We start from the raw sequence: 16,940 nt of genomic DNA, 5'->3' as shown, positions 1-16,940 counted from the left end.
AAATATTCATTACAAGACTAGATTCTCGGATAGATTTGGTTTTGCAAAAGGGTAAATTAACTATAGATACTTACCTTCTAATATAAACTTATTTGCACTAAAAGTTGTGTGAATTGGAGCAAATTATGCGCGCAAGGAGAAACACATCTTAATATCTTATCTATTAATTAGTAAGCTGATATCCCAAATAAGCGCTGTGTACTTTTCCGTATTTTATATAAAAAATGTTATATTTACAAAAAAAATTAATTACTATATTATAATCATCATATATTTATATATAAATATATGTATTATTTTATTTATTTTAATTTATATTTTATATTCTAATATATAATTTATACCAGTAATTATATTGTGTAGTTATTGTGTTTATTTAACATGGTTAATTTTATATTAGGTAGGTGTTGATTTATAAATTTCCCTTTACTAATGGAAAAGGAAAACAAAGAGGAAGAGGAAAGAACAAATTTTGAACTAATTTTTTGTTCATATTTAGAAGTCTTTGTATACGGACAAAGTTGGAAAATTAGTTCTAAAGGGGCCAAGTTAAAAATAAAAGAAAACGATGTAAAAAAGAACTTAAAATATATGTTAACCTTACTTAATATTATTTTATTTACTAAAGCAATTGTAATTCCACTTAAAAGATAAATATTAATTTTGCTTGATAATTAATGATTTTACCTTTACTCGTATTTTATACTCATCCAATTTACCAAATTTTTGTGAAGTTGGCATAGTGCCACTTTTGGGATTAGGAACTGCAAATTTTGGTTTCTTACCCTTTTAATATCCTTCAAAAAAAATAAATTTTGAATTGTTAGCGTGAGAAACTATAAAGTTTTGCCTAATTTTCAATTTTTTAAAATAATAAAAATAAAAGTCTACCATTTCTTGATTTGTGAAGATAAAAAAGAGAAACATAATTCTGTAATCTATTAATGGAACAAAATTTAATAACAAAGGGTCCATAGCTCAGTGGTAGAGCATTTGACTGCAGATCAAGAGGTCACTGGTTCGAACCCGGTTGGGCCCTTTATTATTTTGTTTATTTTTTATTTTTTCACTAGTGAGTTAGGTGAAAAACCATATACTTGTTTGCTTTGTTTATCAAAATCAGTGGAACAACATTGAATTACAATGGGACAATGATAGAAAAAATTATAATATTATTCCTAAATCCTATCTGAAACTTTACTAGTGAGTAGCTGATAGCAATATCACTAGTTCTTAAAGCTCAACAATAGCATATAGCCATACCCATATTTAATTTCTAGCTACTAATAACTGCTAGAGTTATGGCTCCTCTGATAAGCAAGTCTTCGATTCTAAGAGTTAATACAATTCTTTCAAAAAGAGCATCCTGTTCCTCTAAACTGTCCATATACTAATGTGGCTATGAAATTGAAATACAGGAAGGAAGGAATAAAGAAAGGACAGAAGCTGCATAATCCCATCAGTGCTTGGCACATCACTTGGTAAGTCCTCCTCAGGAATGAATCTTGAGTCAATATATTAATGTTTTCCATTCACAGTGTTAAGCTCCATATTATGAAACATTCATCCAACGCAAGGAAAGATATGCCAATAGACGGTAACCAAAAACCATTGCTATCAGAGCAACCACCTCTGTTGAGCCACTATCAATTCTGATTCCATTTATCATTGGTGTCACTTCTTCATCATATTGCACCTTCAGCAGAAGTTTGTACGTGTGGTAGTTGAAAGATATGTACCGGATCCACGATATAAATATCGGCACCCTCTGCCGAATTTCGAAGCATGTTAGTTACTTGTTTGAGTTACCATTGAAACTACTCAACAGGTTAATTAAGTTTACCTTCACAAAAAGCCTCCAGCAAGCATGAAAGTCATTACAGTAACTGAAGCCAATGTTGTTGCCCTTTTCAAGTCCATTAGTGTTGCCCCAATAGCAAGTCCAAGTCCCTTATTTACATTTAACAAACAACCTTAGCTCATTAAAACTATAGTTGTTATCTTTACTAGTAGTTGGTTCTAGAAATAGTGATGCGTATATAATATACCTGAGCTGCAACTATGCAGAGAAAAACTGTAAGGATGCTAAGCAAGAATGGTCCTGCACTGAGTCTCAATCCAGCCATGAAGTAAACAACTAAGAGGAAAAGCACTGGTAAGATAAGGTCTAATGGAAGGTCACTTGTAGTTCTTGCCACAAAATATGCACTTAGTCTATACATATCTGTTGCTCTTTCCTTATTTAACATTGCTCTCTCTTGTGGGAATGTGAATATTGCAGTGAAGACAGGAAAGAATCCCCAAAACACAGCAATAAAGAAAAGTAGTCCTGCCTGAATTGACAAAATGTGAAGATATATATAAGATGTTAAAACTTATCAGTACATGTTGTGATTGGTGCTGTCATAGTGAAGAGGAGTTTACCTGGTCTTGCATGCCTTTTGGGTTTTTAGCATCTGATTGCCACCATAGCAATCCTAAGATGACTGCTGTGGATAGAACTTGTGTGATTCTCAACCAGCTGAAATAGTCATGCCTCCTTTCTTTGAATCCTCTCAAGAACAAGATGGAAAATTGCTCACACCAACTTGCTCCCCATTGTCTTTTAGAACAAAGAACCTTAGACTTGAGTTCTTCATCAAGGGGGATAGGAACCAGTAGCTTTTTCTTTTCTGTTTCAGCAACTCTAGTCTCATACGCCTCCACTAGATACTGACAAAAAATTATAAATACTATAAGCAAACAAATACTAAAATAGGTACAATATTTCTGTCTTATCTCTCAATTTTCTGCGCTAAAACATTTACCAAACAGAATCTTACTTAAATGATATAAAATGGATAATGAGAAGTTAGCTACCTCTTGCACAAGTGCAGGTGATGGTTTCCCATTGCGAGTTTCAGCTTCTGACAAATTCCCCATTTGAACTTTATCCTCTAACTCTGATGGAACAGAAACATCATTTATGTTACCATTTGCAAGGTCAAGTAGAAACTCTGCTGGGTTCATGGTGATGAGAGGTGAACACCCTATGTACTGGAAGTAAGACATAGCTTCGGATGCTTTTCCAAAGTAAATCAAGCTCCCTTTTCCTAAAAGGATCAACTTATCAAATTTATGGAAGAGCCTGCTTGATGGTTGATGGATTGTTGTCACTACCGTTTTACCAGCCTGCAAGCAAGTATAGGAATGTGATGGATCCTACTTTCAATTTCTATGAATTGAAAAGGAAATGAATAAGAATGAGAATGAGAAAAAAAAAAAGTACCTCTGCTATGTGTTGTAGCATCTGAACAATCCTCAAGGCTGTTGTAGAATCGAGGCCAGAAGTTGGTTCATCAAGAAGAAGAAGAGAAGGGTTGATTATGATCTCATTGCCAATACAGACTCTCTTCCTCTCTCCCCCAGATACTCCTCGAACAAAGGATCCTCCTATCATAGTGTCTTGGCACCTGTTTCATGTATCATACTATTACTATTCCTATATTGTTGTGGATAGAATGATAATCAAGCTATTCATTATTTAGTTACTACTACCTTTCCAAACCAAGCTCATAGATGACATCTAAAGCACGTTGTTCCTTTTGCTCCTGAGTTAATGTATTTGGCAATCTTAGTCTGGCTGCATATGTCAATGTTTCTTTTACAGTTAGATGAGGAAACAGAACATCATCTTGTGTCACAAATCCAATCCTGCCACCACATGCATACAATCAAACATGTCAAATTTTCTAACGATTTTCAACTATCAAATTCATTTGAAGACATCTGCACGTGAATTTTCTCCAAAATAGTATAAGAAAGCGAAGATAGGTGTTGGAATCTTACCTACTCTTGAGGAACTTAGAATAAGGCTGGTCATTGTAGGTGATAGATCCACCAACAGTGGGGTGATGAGTTATTCTTCCTCCAAGAAGATTCAGCAGTGATGTTTTTCCACTTCCTGAGGGTCCCATCAATGCCAAAACTTCCCCTGGACTCACACAACCAGTTATACCCTTCAGTATATCCTTCTCTTCACTTGTTGTCATTCCTTTCATCACTACCTTATATGTCACATCACTGAACTGCACATTTATCCCCATAATCACAATTTAACTCTTATTTACTAGTAACTAATTATTATCATTATTATATCAAGCATAAAATTAAGCTCAATGCACATATCTTATAAAGCCTCTCAAATCCAGAAGATGGTTTCCAAAGCCTCAACCTATGTCTTTCTTCAAGGGTATGACAAAATAAATTTACACTGATGCCCTGTATGTGTGTGTTAGTATAGGCATCATCATCAAAAAGAAAAAAAAATGTAAAAATGAAAATAAAAAAGATTATGGTAGGTAATAATGTTATTATTAATTTTGGGTGAGAGGAGGGGTAGTCTTGTACATTGACATCACAAGAAATATGAAACATTGTACAAGACTGAACCTGATCATGCTTATATTGCTAGCTTATTGGTGGCGTTGATCAATGATTGCTATAATGAAGCTTCAATAATCGTTCCCTGCCCAAATACATATATAGCACCATATCAAACTCACGCTCTATTATTCATCAAGGTTTGGATACCGGTGCAGGCAGGGAATTGAATCAACAGCAACAAAAGCTTTTTTTTTATTATTATTATTGTTATTTATATGTAAAAATAATATGTGGTACCTTTAGATATATTGGTAGAGTAAGATCCATTTGAAACTTTGGCTTATGAGTTCCAGCTTCAATATCTTCCGCTGCAATATACATTATATGCAACCTATTTTATATATAATTTTGGATTAAAATATATGTTTCCTCTTCAAAAGTAGAAGCCAATATATACTAGGCAGTTATTCTGTGTAGTTTATTACTTCATTTTTCTCTAACTATATATATATAGTGTAAAGAAAAATGATTGAAGGTGCAATGATATTCACAGCAGGTCTATCTGATCTATAAAGTCCAAATGAAAGAAAATTGATTGAGACCCCTAATAATAATAATTAATACTTTATGGTAAGTCAAACAGATTTCACTATATAGGCTACAAAAAATCAAACTGAACTCTAATAAAGGGGGCCCAAGATTGAAACAATATACTGTGCTTTTCCATAAAAAAACAATGAAGGAAGAGTCATTATATAGGTCCAGTTATGAAGTGCTACATCAAATTGTCGTCAATGATCATAGTCAACAAAGAAATATACATAAACCTAATGTATTAAACTCTCCTAGACTAAATTAAATAAAATAATTTTCGTGGTTAATTAGACCGACGTTACTATATGTTATTAATTATTATGATGAATTGGTGACTTGTGGGGACCATGAAGATTAGGCTTAGACACAAGTGGCTCATATGGAAAAGGACATTAGCACAGTAACATTAATTATACTTGTGTAGTTGTTCTGGACCGTTAATCACGGGTTTGTAGTTAAAGGTTTGTTGGTTTGTAGTTAGATAACCGAGACACATATTACATCTAAGACATAAATTTTTATTATAATTTTGCTTTTTCAAAATTTTTAAAATGTTACTTTCTACTCTTATAATCTTCATCATTAATCATAAAGATAGAATTAGTTTTTAATAATAAGTATTTTTTTTATCGGGTGTTTATGGATCGGATCCGATTCGTATATCTATTTATTCGAATTTCATCCAAAAATTGCGGATATATCCGATCTGTAAAACTATCGAATCAGATCCAATCCGCACACTAATAGGATCGGATTGCGAATTTTGTGTAAATATTCACATATTCGATCTGCATATCCGCGTATCCACAAAAATAAAGAAATAAATAAATAAATATTTTTTTATGTTTTATTTCAACTAATAATTATCATATATGTTGTATTATTTTAATTTATTATTTAAAAAAGTATGTTTAATATTATTTTGAAAATACATATTTAAAATAATAAAAAAAATAAATTTTATTGATATTTTTTAATAAAAATAAATTTTAAAAAATATTTTTGTATTTTATGGATATATCCAATATCCGATCCGATTTGATCCGCACATGTCCAAATTTAAAAACCACATATATTGGATGATTTTAGTATAGATCGGATCGAAATTTTAACCATATCAAATCCGATGCAATGCACGTTCACCCTATTCTTTATTAGTATCTTAACAATTGAACACACTACATGTATTTATGTGTGCGTATTTTTTTATTATTATTTTAAGAAAATAAACAACACATCTTTAAAGTGCATAAGCCTTAATAGTAATGCCAAATAAGTATATAAAAAAATAGTAATGTCAGATAACAGCAGCTTGTAAGTTGTAACCCTTCCTAATTTCATCTATGACTAAGTCTTTAATCAAATCTCTTGTCCATGAGAAAATAAATATATGTAATTGGAGGAATAAAATAAGATAAAAACTAAAAAAAAGTACTAGTTAAAGTTTAAATATGTAAGAGAATACTGTGGTGTTTGATGTTTCCATAATAAGGATGAGTAGGGATGACCAAATTCAGTGGTAATCACGGAGCCGTACTAATTAGGGATTGTACTTACCTATTTTTGTTCTTTTTGCCGTTGTTATTTCTGTGTATAACAATAATGTAAGTTTTACTTGAAAAAATGTTTATTAAGTACTTAAACTGCAACGCCTATGGGGACCATTATTTAATGGGAAATTATGAGTAGCCAATGAAATATTTATACAATGTGTACAATAGAGGTTTATGGAGTATTAGAGATATAATCATTAGTGTTACATAATTGAAGCTTTTGGAATGAGTGGTATCATGACATGGTATTTAAGCAGTAAATCCAAAAGGTCAAGAGTTCGATCCTTGGTGAATATAAAAATTAAACTAATTTTTCGAGAAGATGTTTATTATCCCTTGTACTCGGATGGTTATTTTAAATAGTATAGGAGATGTTCATTTCATAACTCAATAGCCATTGTACACATTGTACAAATAATCCATTGTGTCCCTAGCGGATGCTTATTTAATTTGTCACACAATTTAAACAATAAATACTTAAACTGTAATTGATGTTGCTTGCTTGCTTAATAATATCTAAAAAGAAATCGATTAAAAATTAAGTATAATTAACATATCATCAAACTAGATATTTATATCATATGGCTTTTAAATAATAATAATAATAATAATAATAATAATAATAATAATTTTTTAATGATTTAAAGTAATAATACATAATTGTGTGTGTATATAAAAAATATTTTATATACAAAATAATTCCTTGAAGAATAATTCTGTTGCTGAAGACTAACGTTAGGGAATCAATATTATAATAGTTAATTTCAACTAATATTATAATAGATTATTAAACAAATTTAACATGAAATTTATTAAATATGATTTTTTGTTAAGTTTAAATTTAAAAATATTTTTTCTAATTAAATTTTATATATTCTTTTTAAAAAATTTAAATGTTTTTATTTTAAATTAGTTCATTTATTTTGTCCTTAAATGATATTTAATTAGTTCATTTATTTTCCTTCCAAAAGTTCGCTGTTTATAGGATGAAAAGAAAATAATAAAAATATTTGGTAACAAAAAAAATCAGTAAAAAAAAAAATGCTGGCTGTTTTTTTTTATCACTTAACATTACCCGAAAAGAAAAAGGTAGAAAAAAACTAATCAACATATATATCAGCGATGTAATAAAGAACACGAGAGCTAAATATGCATTCATATATAATTATATATCATCAAATAATTTTTTTGGTGGCTTAATTATTTTTTGGCTGACATATATCATCAAATAATTAAACCCAGAATAATTTATTTATATATTTTATTACTTCGTGGTTCTAGTAAGGACACAACATATATATTAAGTTCTAGAGCGTTCGTAACCTTGCATTCTTATTAGAAGACTGATGAAATCTGAGCCTCAAATCGAAACTCAATTAATGTAGTATATACTATCATATTCATACTCGTGAAACATCATTGAAAAAGGTACGTATAAGCCTTCACCCTTAATAATTAATTAATTTGTACAGAAGCGCATGAGACAATTAAATTAGGACGTTTTTTTTATATAATTTACTGTGTTAAAAAATACAATTAACAAACATAAAATATTTCCTAAAATGTTAATAATTATTATTAAAAAATATTTAATTTAATTTTTTTATTTTCTTTCATAAAATTATTAAGGTAAGTTAAAGTTGCCTTCGTATAAAAGACAAAATGTGAAAATATATAGTTAAATAACTTGACTATTTGACTAAACTTTTATTTACTATATTCAGATGAATAATTTTGTAGTTACCAATTATTAATTATAGGTAAAAATTACATGGAGTAATTTTTTATATAAAATTAACAATTAAAAATTATTAAATAATTTAAAAAAGTTTGAATAAATTATTATTTATTAATTATTAACTTCAGACTAAGAAAACTGTAAGTAAGTCTTCATCTTAATCCTCTGATATAAATGTATTTGATATTTGGATTGAGAAAAGAGAGTTATGAGTTATTTGAGAGGAAGATAGTTGTAAGTAAGTCTCTAGCTTTAACCATGTAATATAAATGTATTTAATATTTAGATTGAGAGAAGAGAATTAAGAGTTATTTGTGATGAAGATAGTTTTATGTAACTCTGTGTGTCAATCACATAATATAAATGTATTTGATATATATATAAATTGAGAGAAGAGAATTATTGCGAGATATTTTATTTTAATTAAAAATTTAAGTGTAATTAATTTTAGCTAAGTTGATAATTAAAAATATTTAAATAATTTAATATATTTGTCTAAATTATCATTTAAAAAGCAGCTGAAAGAAGTTGAAAGAAGAGGCTTACGGATATCATCATCGTCACTGAAGGGCTTGTAGTCGGAGATTTCATCATCAGGAGGAAGAGTGAAGCCAGTGAAGGAGAAAGACAGCCCCAAGCTCGCACTTGACGCTCTGCTAAGTGCCGCACCGCTGCTCACCTCATCCACCTCTATCTTCATCTGCGCGCTCCGAGACTTCCTTATGTGCGTCATCCTCCTGCTCGATTTCCGAGACAGGTTTCCTCCTCCACCACTCTCCGGCGATGACTTAATACTATTCGCCGCCGTCGCCGATTCCATCATCAATAGCTGATCCGATTTCGTTCTTGCTATTCCTGAGGATGACGTGTTTCCATTCTCCATATCTCTATAATAAATTTAAACATTAAAATCATTTTTTACTGCAACCAACTGGAAAGTGGAAAAGAAGATAATCATTGAAAATTTGAAATTATCTTACCCTTTCTTTCTTTCGTCGTTTCTTTTCTGTTTTGAGAGAAGACCATGCTCCAATAACAACTGAATAATTAGATCCACTACTCGCTCACGCTTTTTATAAAGGAAAGTTTGTTAAGACTTAAGACGTATGTTGAGCAAAGTTACCAAACCACCCCTTGATAAGTACTGGGACTCGTGGCCCTGCAAGTTATCTACATGAGGATGCATCGTGGACGTTTGTTGCATCAATACGGTTTTTCCGTACACGTGTCAAACATGTGAAGAATTATTATTCTCATTTAATATTTCCATGCAATTAATTATAATTAATTAATTGATTTCCGAGAATTTTGGAGGGACATTAGGTGACTATTAGCATGCATTATGACGTCACTGTTTGATCGAGATTCAAGGTGGTAAGAGCGTCAAAGCTTTTAGTATTAATGGTAGGTTTAACCTTATACGCGCGTGGCTATTCATCGCTGATGTGGCGGCTAATACGGACAAATTGAAGGTCATGCAGGTCTTTAAATAATGAAGCCATGCATGCATTATTAGTTTTGGATAACTGATTGGAGTTACAGATATTTTTATTTTTAATTTTTATTTTATTATGGAACAGTTAATATTTGTAATTTATACAATTTTAAATGTTCGAATATGATTATATATAAAATAAATTTTGCTATAAAAAGAAAAAGCTTCGAGGGACTTGAAGCTTGCATCGCATGCTTTGGATCACATGTTACCTACGGCCGAGGGAACCTAGCTAGGTTTTGGAATTTTGCATGCCAAAAAGATGTACGTTTTCATTTAATTTATTTTCTCTAAAATAACTAGAGCAATCGATCAATATGGTAATATTAAAAAATAAAAAACCAAAATTTATAACAATTAACGAATATTAAATAAAATAAATTTTGATTACTTATTATTTTTTTGTTGTTGTTAAATATTTTCGATATCCATAATCCAAGGTTTCTTTTTGCAACAAGTATAATATTTATGTGGTAGTTGTTTTATTATCGTAAATAGAAATGATTAACGCAGGAAGGTGTCAACTGTGTATGTGTGCTATGGTCATCTTTGACGTGCTGCGATCCCTATCATTTTCTCACCATTTGAAGTACTCATCAATTCATCACTTGTGACATTTATTGTATGTGTTGCTAGCTTCGCGAGATTTCTTCTAATCTAGCTTGAAATATGTATACATGTAATTTGCCAAGCTAGCCACTTTAATTTGCACAAATCAGTGTCCGGCGCTAGAATAACCAAAATGTTTAGTAACCAAACTAAATTAACTAAAAACGGTTGAAATTAGTCTTATTTAACATTTATTAATTATTATAACAAATAATAAATACTAAATAAGATAAATTTTAACTTTTTTTTTTGGTCTCTGTAATGGTAGCACACACATTTTGATTGATAATAAATAATCCATCCGCCACCCTAATTATAATTCAGTTATACCCATTGTCGTTTTGATTTCTCTTGTACGTTTATGAATTAGTTTGTGGCTTATTTGAATACAAGTTGTATTTGGAGTCTAGAATTTTATATAAATAAAATATTTTAAAAAATTAACTAATATTAATTAAAAAAATAATTATTTATCATTTTTTTAAAATATATTCATACTATAAATGAAAATGACTAATTTAATATGAATAAGCATATAAAATTAATTTTTAATTAGTCAGTTAATTTTCTTCTTTTTTTTTGGCTAGAATGACCTTTGAACTTTTATGTTTTGGTAAAAAAATATTGACCCTCTAATTGACGCTTTTTAATTTACATATGGATGTATGATAGGTGTTGGACTCTGATATGAGAGAGGGGTGTGCTTCACAAGTTTCTGGTGTCAGCGTAGCAACAACTCGGACCCTGCGAGTTGCGTTCATCACACGGACCGTCCGAGTTGCATGCCACCAAATGCACGGTCCGATTTGAAGCAGTCTAGACACACGTCGTACAGCAGCGTCTCCCTAAACGGTTCCTGAAACCAAGCAACCTACTCTCACCATCCGAATACACTCACTTTCACATTTCACTTTCAACTTCACTCCCACCTTCTTCTTCTTCCTTTCTCCGGTTCTGAAAGTTGCATGTTGGAAGAAAGAAAATTATGCCAAAAAAAATAAAATTAAAGATGTTGATCGATTTGAGTTTCGTATTATTCATTATCTCAATCATCCTGATTATGTAAGTTTTATTTTTAAATTTTTTATGTTTATAATTATTATTGTTAGAAATTTCATTATTATGATTGTTGTTAAAAATACAATTTAGGAATATAAATAAAATGATTATTAGGATTTTTCAATATTTGTTAGATTTTTTTTAAATTTCTTTGAAATTTTTTTACTAATTTTTAATTATAAATATTATTATTAGGAAATAAATTATTATTATGCTTGCTAGTTTTTTAATTTAAAAATGTAAACAGAATGATAGTGATTTTTTATAGAGAATGTAATTTTTTAATTTTTTATTATTTTTAATTATAATTATATTTGGAAAAAAGAATGTTTATTTTTTAAAATTTTTTTAAAATTATTAACTATAATTGTTATGGGTGAAGTTAAATGTTATTGTTAATGTGAGAAATTGTTAGTACTAAATAATTAGTAGGATTATTTTTATTAAATCATATTAGGTTTTATTATAATTATTAGAATATTTAAATTTTGTTAATTGTAATCATCATTATTAGGAAGTTAATTGTTGTTACCATTGTTAGAAAATGAAGGATGGCATATTGGTTAGTAATATTTTTTTATAGTTGAGGAAAAAGTATTTAAATGATAGTAAATCAGTAATTAATATTAGATATTACGGTAGATGTTGTATGTTGATAGAATTTTGATTAGGAATATATGTATTGGTAATTATTTTTATTAGTAGTTAGTTATGAATAAAATTAAGGATTAATAATTAATTTTAGCAGTTAGAATAATTTTTTTGATCTGGACCAACAAATTTGTAGTTGCTTTCGAACTCTTCTTCACTATCATTATTATAATCTTTTCGTAGAATATTCCGGTCGGTCTCATATTGTTCAAACTCAACATACAACTCGATGAACGAGATCTGAGCCCGGTTTTCAATATACATTGAAAACATCTCTTGCATGCTCACTTCGTCCGTCACATATTTGGTTTGAAACTGGACGAATCCACCAAACACCGGTATGGGATATCTGTATAGAATATAGGATATTTTTTTTGCCCTCTCATAATCAATCTTTTCACAGATCACACATTTTAGCTCTTCAAATGAGATGATAAAAGGAATAACAACATCTAGCAGATTTTCACAAATAAATTTTATTCCTTCAGACGTTTGTAGTAAAATCTGACCAAAATAATACACTTTTAGTAACATTCTGTCACTCATTTCTCTCAATCACAAAAAAAGCATAACTTTAGCTACTAGATTTTCAAGTTCAAAACAAGTAATGAAGAAACGAGAAAGAAGAAACAGAAGAAGCAGCCGTTCAAGAAGCGGAAGAAGACGCGAATAAGTCCCCACCAGTTCACTTCACACTTTTATATAGGTCTCTTCAACGAACTCGCACTCTTCGACTAGGTTAACCTGATTCAAAAAAAGTATTAAAAAATGAAATCGGACCATGCGATTTCTTCTAGCAGTTCGTAAAAAAATCCTCAAGCTCACGCAAAACGTAGGGTCCGAGTTCAATCTTCTCAAATTCAAATTCTACGCATGAAACTCGGACCATGCGATTTGTTGTCCCATTTCATATTAAAAAAACAAACTAAAGCAACACGGAGGATCCGATTTTCAACCTTCCAAAATTTTAATTCTCACTAACATACAAATCGGACCGTACGATTTGTTATGCAAAAGTTTATAACGAATTCTTCAACCTCACATTGCCAAAAAAAATTGTCTTACGTATATATCTAGTCCTCCATGAATTCATATCAAAAAATACCACACATATGCGAGCCATTTCAATAAAATTGAGCCTCTAATTGACCTTTATTAATAAAATTTTGAAACCTTATTAAATGGCGCAATAGATAGCCTATTAACTAGATACATATGGACGATGATGTATGTGAATTTTAATATTTTTAAAAGAAAAATGTTGAGCATGTTTGTGTAGGAACATAATTTAATCGAACAATAATTTATTTTAAAAATTCCTACCTCATTTTGTTTTAAAAAAATTATGAAGTGCTCGGAGTTATTTTTTTGTTTTGAAACAAAAGTTGTTAATCAAACGTACATACCTAGATGTGTATAGATACATGTGAAGCTAGCTAGCTTCTCCTCGCTTCAATTCACTACACAAGTACATATAGACCAGACAAGACTAGGGATTACGGTTAAGGACAGAAACTTGTACAGTTGTACTTACTACTACTTGCTTTGCTAATTCATATAATTAACATTTTCTTTTTATGGTATTTTTTGTTTTAATAAGTTAAAAATTAATCTGTTAAAAATTTGAACTTTATTAAGAATTTTTCGCTGATCAATAATAAGTTACTGTATATATAAGATGATATCGCTCGACAAACTCAAGTTGGTTATTTAATTAACAAATTAACCATGCACATATGAGTGTGATCCAAGTGTGATTATTTAATTACAACCTTACCCCACCTTTCATAATTATAGTTTGGCATTTGGTGAAGATGGACTGATGGAGAACATGGGATCGTGCTAAGTAGTAGTACAAACCATGTACTGTATTAGGTCCTTTAAATTTTCTCATAACACAGCTTGGGACTATGCTGGGATTTTTTGTGGTTATTACAATGGTGAAAATTACAGCTGTGGTACACAACCAAGAAGAAAGAAAAAAAAAAAAAAAGAAAAAGGTGGTCCCAAAAGGACATGTTTGGCGGTTTTCTTTACGATGAGCTGTCTAATTTGGCCTCTTTCTGGTGACTAGTTGGTACTCTTCCTTCCACGACAACTCGCCACGTATTATTCATTCAATAAAACCCTAAAAGATTATTACACTTACACCCATAATCCAACTATATTAGACTATGTCCCAATTCATGTCACAAATTTTGCATGTGACTTGCACCCTTCTTTTCCACTTTCCTTACCTTGCAACCAATTTTTTCGAATTCGGTTAAAAAGGTGTCTAATTTCTAAAGCTAGTTCAATGCTCTTATCTTCAATTCTATTCATGTGTGCTAAGTGCTAACAACTGGATAATTACAATGAAGCCCTTAGATACGCGCTTGTAATCAGATAAGATAAGACCAACCGATTTTCATCATATATATCAACCTAGCTTATATATATATATGTATTTTCTTTTTTAACTTTCTGTGAAATTAAATCCGCTATGTATATAGATGCAATATATTTAGCTTTGTTCCTTGTTAATAATAAATTATACAATAATTTTTTTTTTTCAATTAAAAGAAAAAGTATTGCTTTGTCCTTATACCAAATTCATTGTTCCTATTGAAGTTTTTCATTTATGTAAGCCATTATAATGATAACGAAAGAATTAAAAGGATTCTCCATGGAGGAAAAAATTGAAAGGAAGAAAACAAATTAAAATTTTCAATTTCCAACTCTCACCTTCACATCACTGTATGGTACTGCTAAACATAAACTTTCAAGGAAAAGGGCGGTGCCCTCAGTGGGAGGGAAACTCACGTGACAAGGACGTGATAGTGACAAACACAGTGTGTTTGAGTAATAACTAATAAGGTCCACTCACTCGTGGATTTAATTTCTTAAATACAAAATTATCTTTTCAAAAATAAAAATATTATCTATACACTAAAAATAAATATTATATATTTTTTATAAATATATGTATTATTTAATTTATTTTAATGCGTATTTTATATTTTAATATATATTTTATATTAATAATTAATTAAAAAATGCGAAGCAAACCAGCGGAGCATCATTTGGCGCCGCGTGTGGTGCGGAGAATTCACGTTGACACGTGGCAACTGTGTGGCTACAATTTCTGCAATCTTTTTCCACGTGGACCACTTGTTATCACGTTTATGATTCAGTGCCGTTACCCACTTTTTGCCTTTCCGACATTTCACATTTTCTTGCTTTAGGTTAGCTACACATAAGAATAATACACTCAGAATTTATAAAGTTAATGACTTATTAGTCTTAGTTTGGACTACAACAGTTGTACTAAGGATAATGAAAGGAAATGCGAATATGCTATATTGCTATTGCTATGGATTAATGAATCAGTTTAGAAAAACTCATTGAGTACGTGTTGTCGTGTTGATATGATGCTATTTATTATAAGTGAATTTAAATGCATTGGAATAGAGGTTATTATTTATGAATCTCAGACGTCGTTAGAAATATAATAAGTTCAGAGGAATTATGTGGCATGTGGTATTTGATATGAGATGATATTTTGACCCATAAATAAACATAAATAGCAGTTATTTATAAATAGCAGTTCTAATGGAATAAATGAACAAAGGTAGTTATTATTAGAATATCAGTCCCTGAAAGTTACTAGAATTTATTCCGTAATTTATTACATAAGATATATTAAGTTCGGTATTATCTAAATTAAAAATCTGATAATTCATTATAAGTGTAAGATAATTCCTACTTTTTAAATTAACTTTTGAAATGAGTTACATATACTTAATTTTTTATAACATTAGAGTCACGTTAAAAATTGTTATTGAACTATTTTTATACCGCAGAAAATTTAAGTAGCTTTTAAATTTTATATTTGAAATCTTTGCCTAGTTCTTAAGAAAGTGTATTAAGTCTTATATTATCTAAATTAAAAGTCTAATAATCATTATAAATATAAAATCGAGTAAAGTATAGTTTTTACCTTTAATATTTTGGGTAAATTTTAAAATTATCTTTAATATTTAAATCGTCCTATTTAAGTTCCTAACGTTTTAAAATTGGCTCAAAGTTGTTCTACCGTTAAAGATCTGTTAACAGAATTGACGTCGGAACAAAATTGAGACGATTTTGACATGTTAAGGATTTAAATAGCACGAAAATGTTGGGACAAAATAATACATAAAAATAAATTTTAATTTTATCTTTCGATAATATCAATTTTTTACGATGCATAGTTAATCAATTATTTTTTAACCACATCTAAGTAAATTAAACTTAATCACATTACTTGTATTCTAAATAAATTTATTTTTTTTATAATTTTACTTTTAAAGTTTTTTAATCATCATGAAATGTTTATAGAATAACTAGTACATAAACTTGCGAAAAAAAATGATACATATACAATAAAATATAAATTGTACCTTTGTCTCTAATGTATCAAAATTCTTTAATATTTAAGAGTAAAAGTCTTTAAAAGGAAAATTATAAAAACATAAATCTATTTAAAATTAAAGCAATGTTATAAAGTGTAATTTACTTAGATGTGATTAAAAAAAATTGAATAACTATGTACCATAAAAAATTAATATTATTGAAGGATAAAATTAAAATTTATTTTTACGTATTATTTTTGTCTTCAACGTTTTCATTCTATTTATGTTCCTAACGTTTTAAAATTGTTTCAATTTTGTCCCACTGTCAATTTTGTTAACAGATCCCTAATGACAGGATAATGTTGAGCCAATTTTAAAATTTTAGGGACTTAAATAGGATAAATAACTTTAAAACTTATCCCAAACGTTGAAGACAAAAACAATATTTTAATCATATAAAATAACGGTTACTTTTTGAACTTAGTTTTTAAATAAATTAAGTT

General features: G+C 29.5%; 1 protein-coding gene and 1 non-coding gene across 6 annotated transcripts; one reads left to right on the top strand and one right to left on the bottom strand.

Moving 5' to 3' along the window:
• The first annotated feature begins 967 nt into the window (after positions 1-967).
• On the top strand, positions 968-1,039 carry TRNAC-GCA (transfer RNA cysteine (anticodon GCA)). The gene has a single exon. It is a non-coding gene; the product is annotated as a tRNA-Cys (tRNA).
• A 113-nt stretch (positions 1,040-1,152) lies between these two features.
• LOC130955034 (ABC transporter G family member 22-like) lies at positions 1,153-9,341 on the bottom strand. Of its 5 annotated transcripts, none has more exons than XM_057881809.1 (10): positions 9,231-9,341; positions 8,797-9,137; positions 4,663-4,733; positions 3,829-4,067; positions 3,538-3,693; positions 3,269-3,452; positions 2,860-3,171; positions 2,425-2,712; positions 2,049-2,333; positions 1,153-1,950 (listed from the first exon to the last, which is right to left on the bottom strand). In XM_057881809.1, the coding sequence occupies exons 2-10, from the start codon at positions 9,131-9,133 to the stop codon at positions 1,846-1,848; spliced, it is 1,977 nt and encodes a 658-aa protein (XP_057737792.1). In that variant the 5' UTR covers positions 9,134-9,137; positions 9,231-9,341; the 3' UTR covers positions 1,153-1,845. The 5 variants fall into 5 exon arrangements, with proteins under 5 accessions (XP_057737792.1, XP_057737793.1, XP_057737796.1 ...); XM_057881810.1 differs by lacking the exon at positions 9,231-9,341 and adding an exon at positions 4,432-4,507 and having other exon boundaries at positions 3,829-4,260; positions 8,797-8,966; XM_057881813.1 differs by lacking the exon at positions 9,231-9,341 and adding an exon at positions 4,432-4,507 and having other exon boundaries at positions 3,829-4,252; positions 8,797-8,966.
• Positions 9,342-16,940: the final 7,599 nt, after the last annotated feature.

Source organism: Arachis stenosperma, chromosome 10 (assembly GCF_014773155.1).
Source record: "Arachis stenosperma cultivar V10309 chromosome 10, arast.V10309.gnm1.PFL2, whole genome shotgun sequence".
NCBI classification, from domain to species: Eukaryota; Viridiplantae; Streptophyta; class Magnoliopsida; order Fabales; family Fabaceae; genus Arachis; species Arachis stenosperma.
This window is presented reverse-complemented; position numbering and strand designations above follow the sequence as displayed.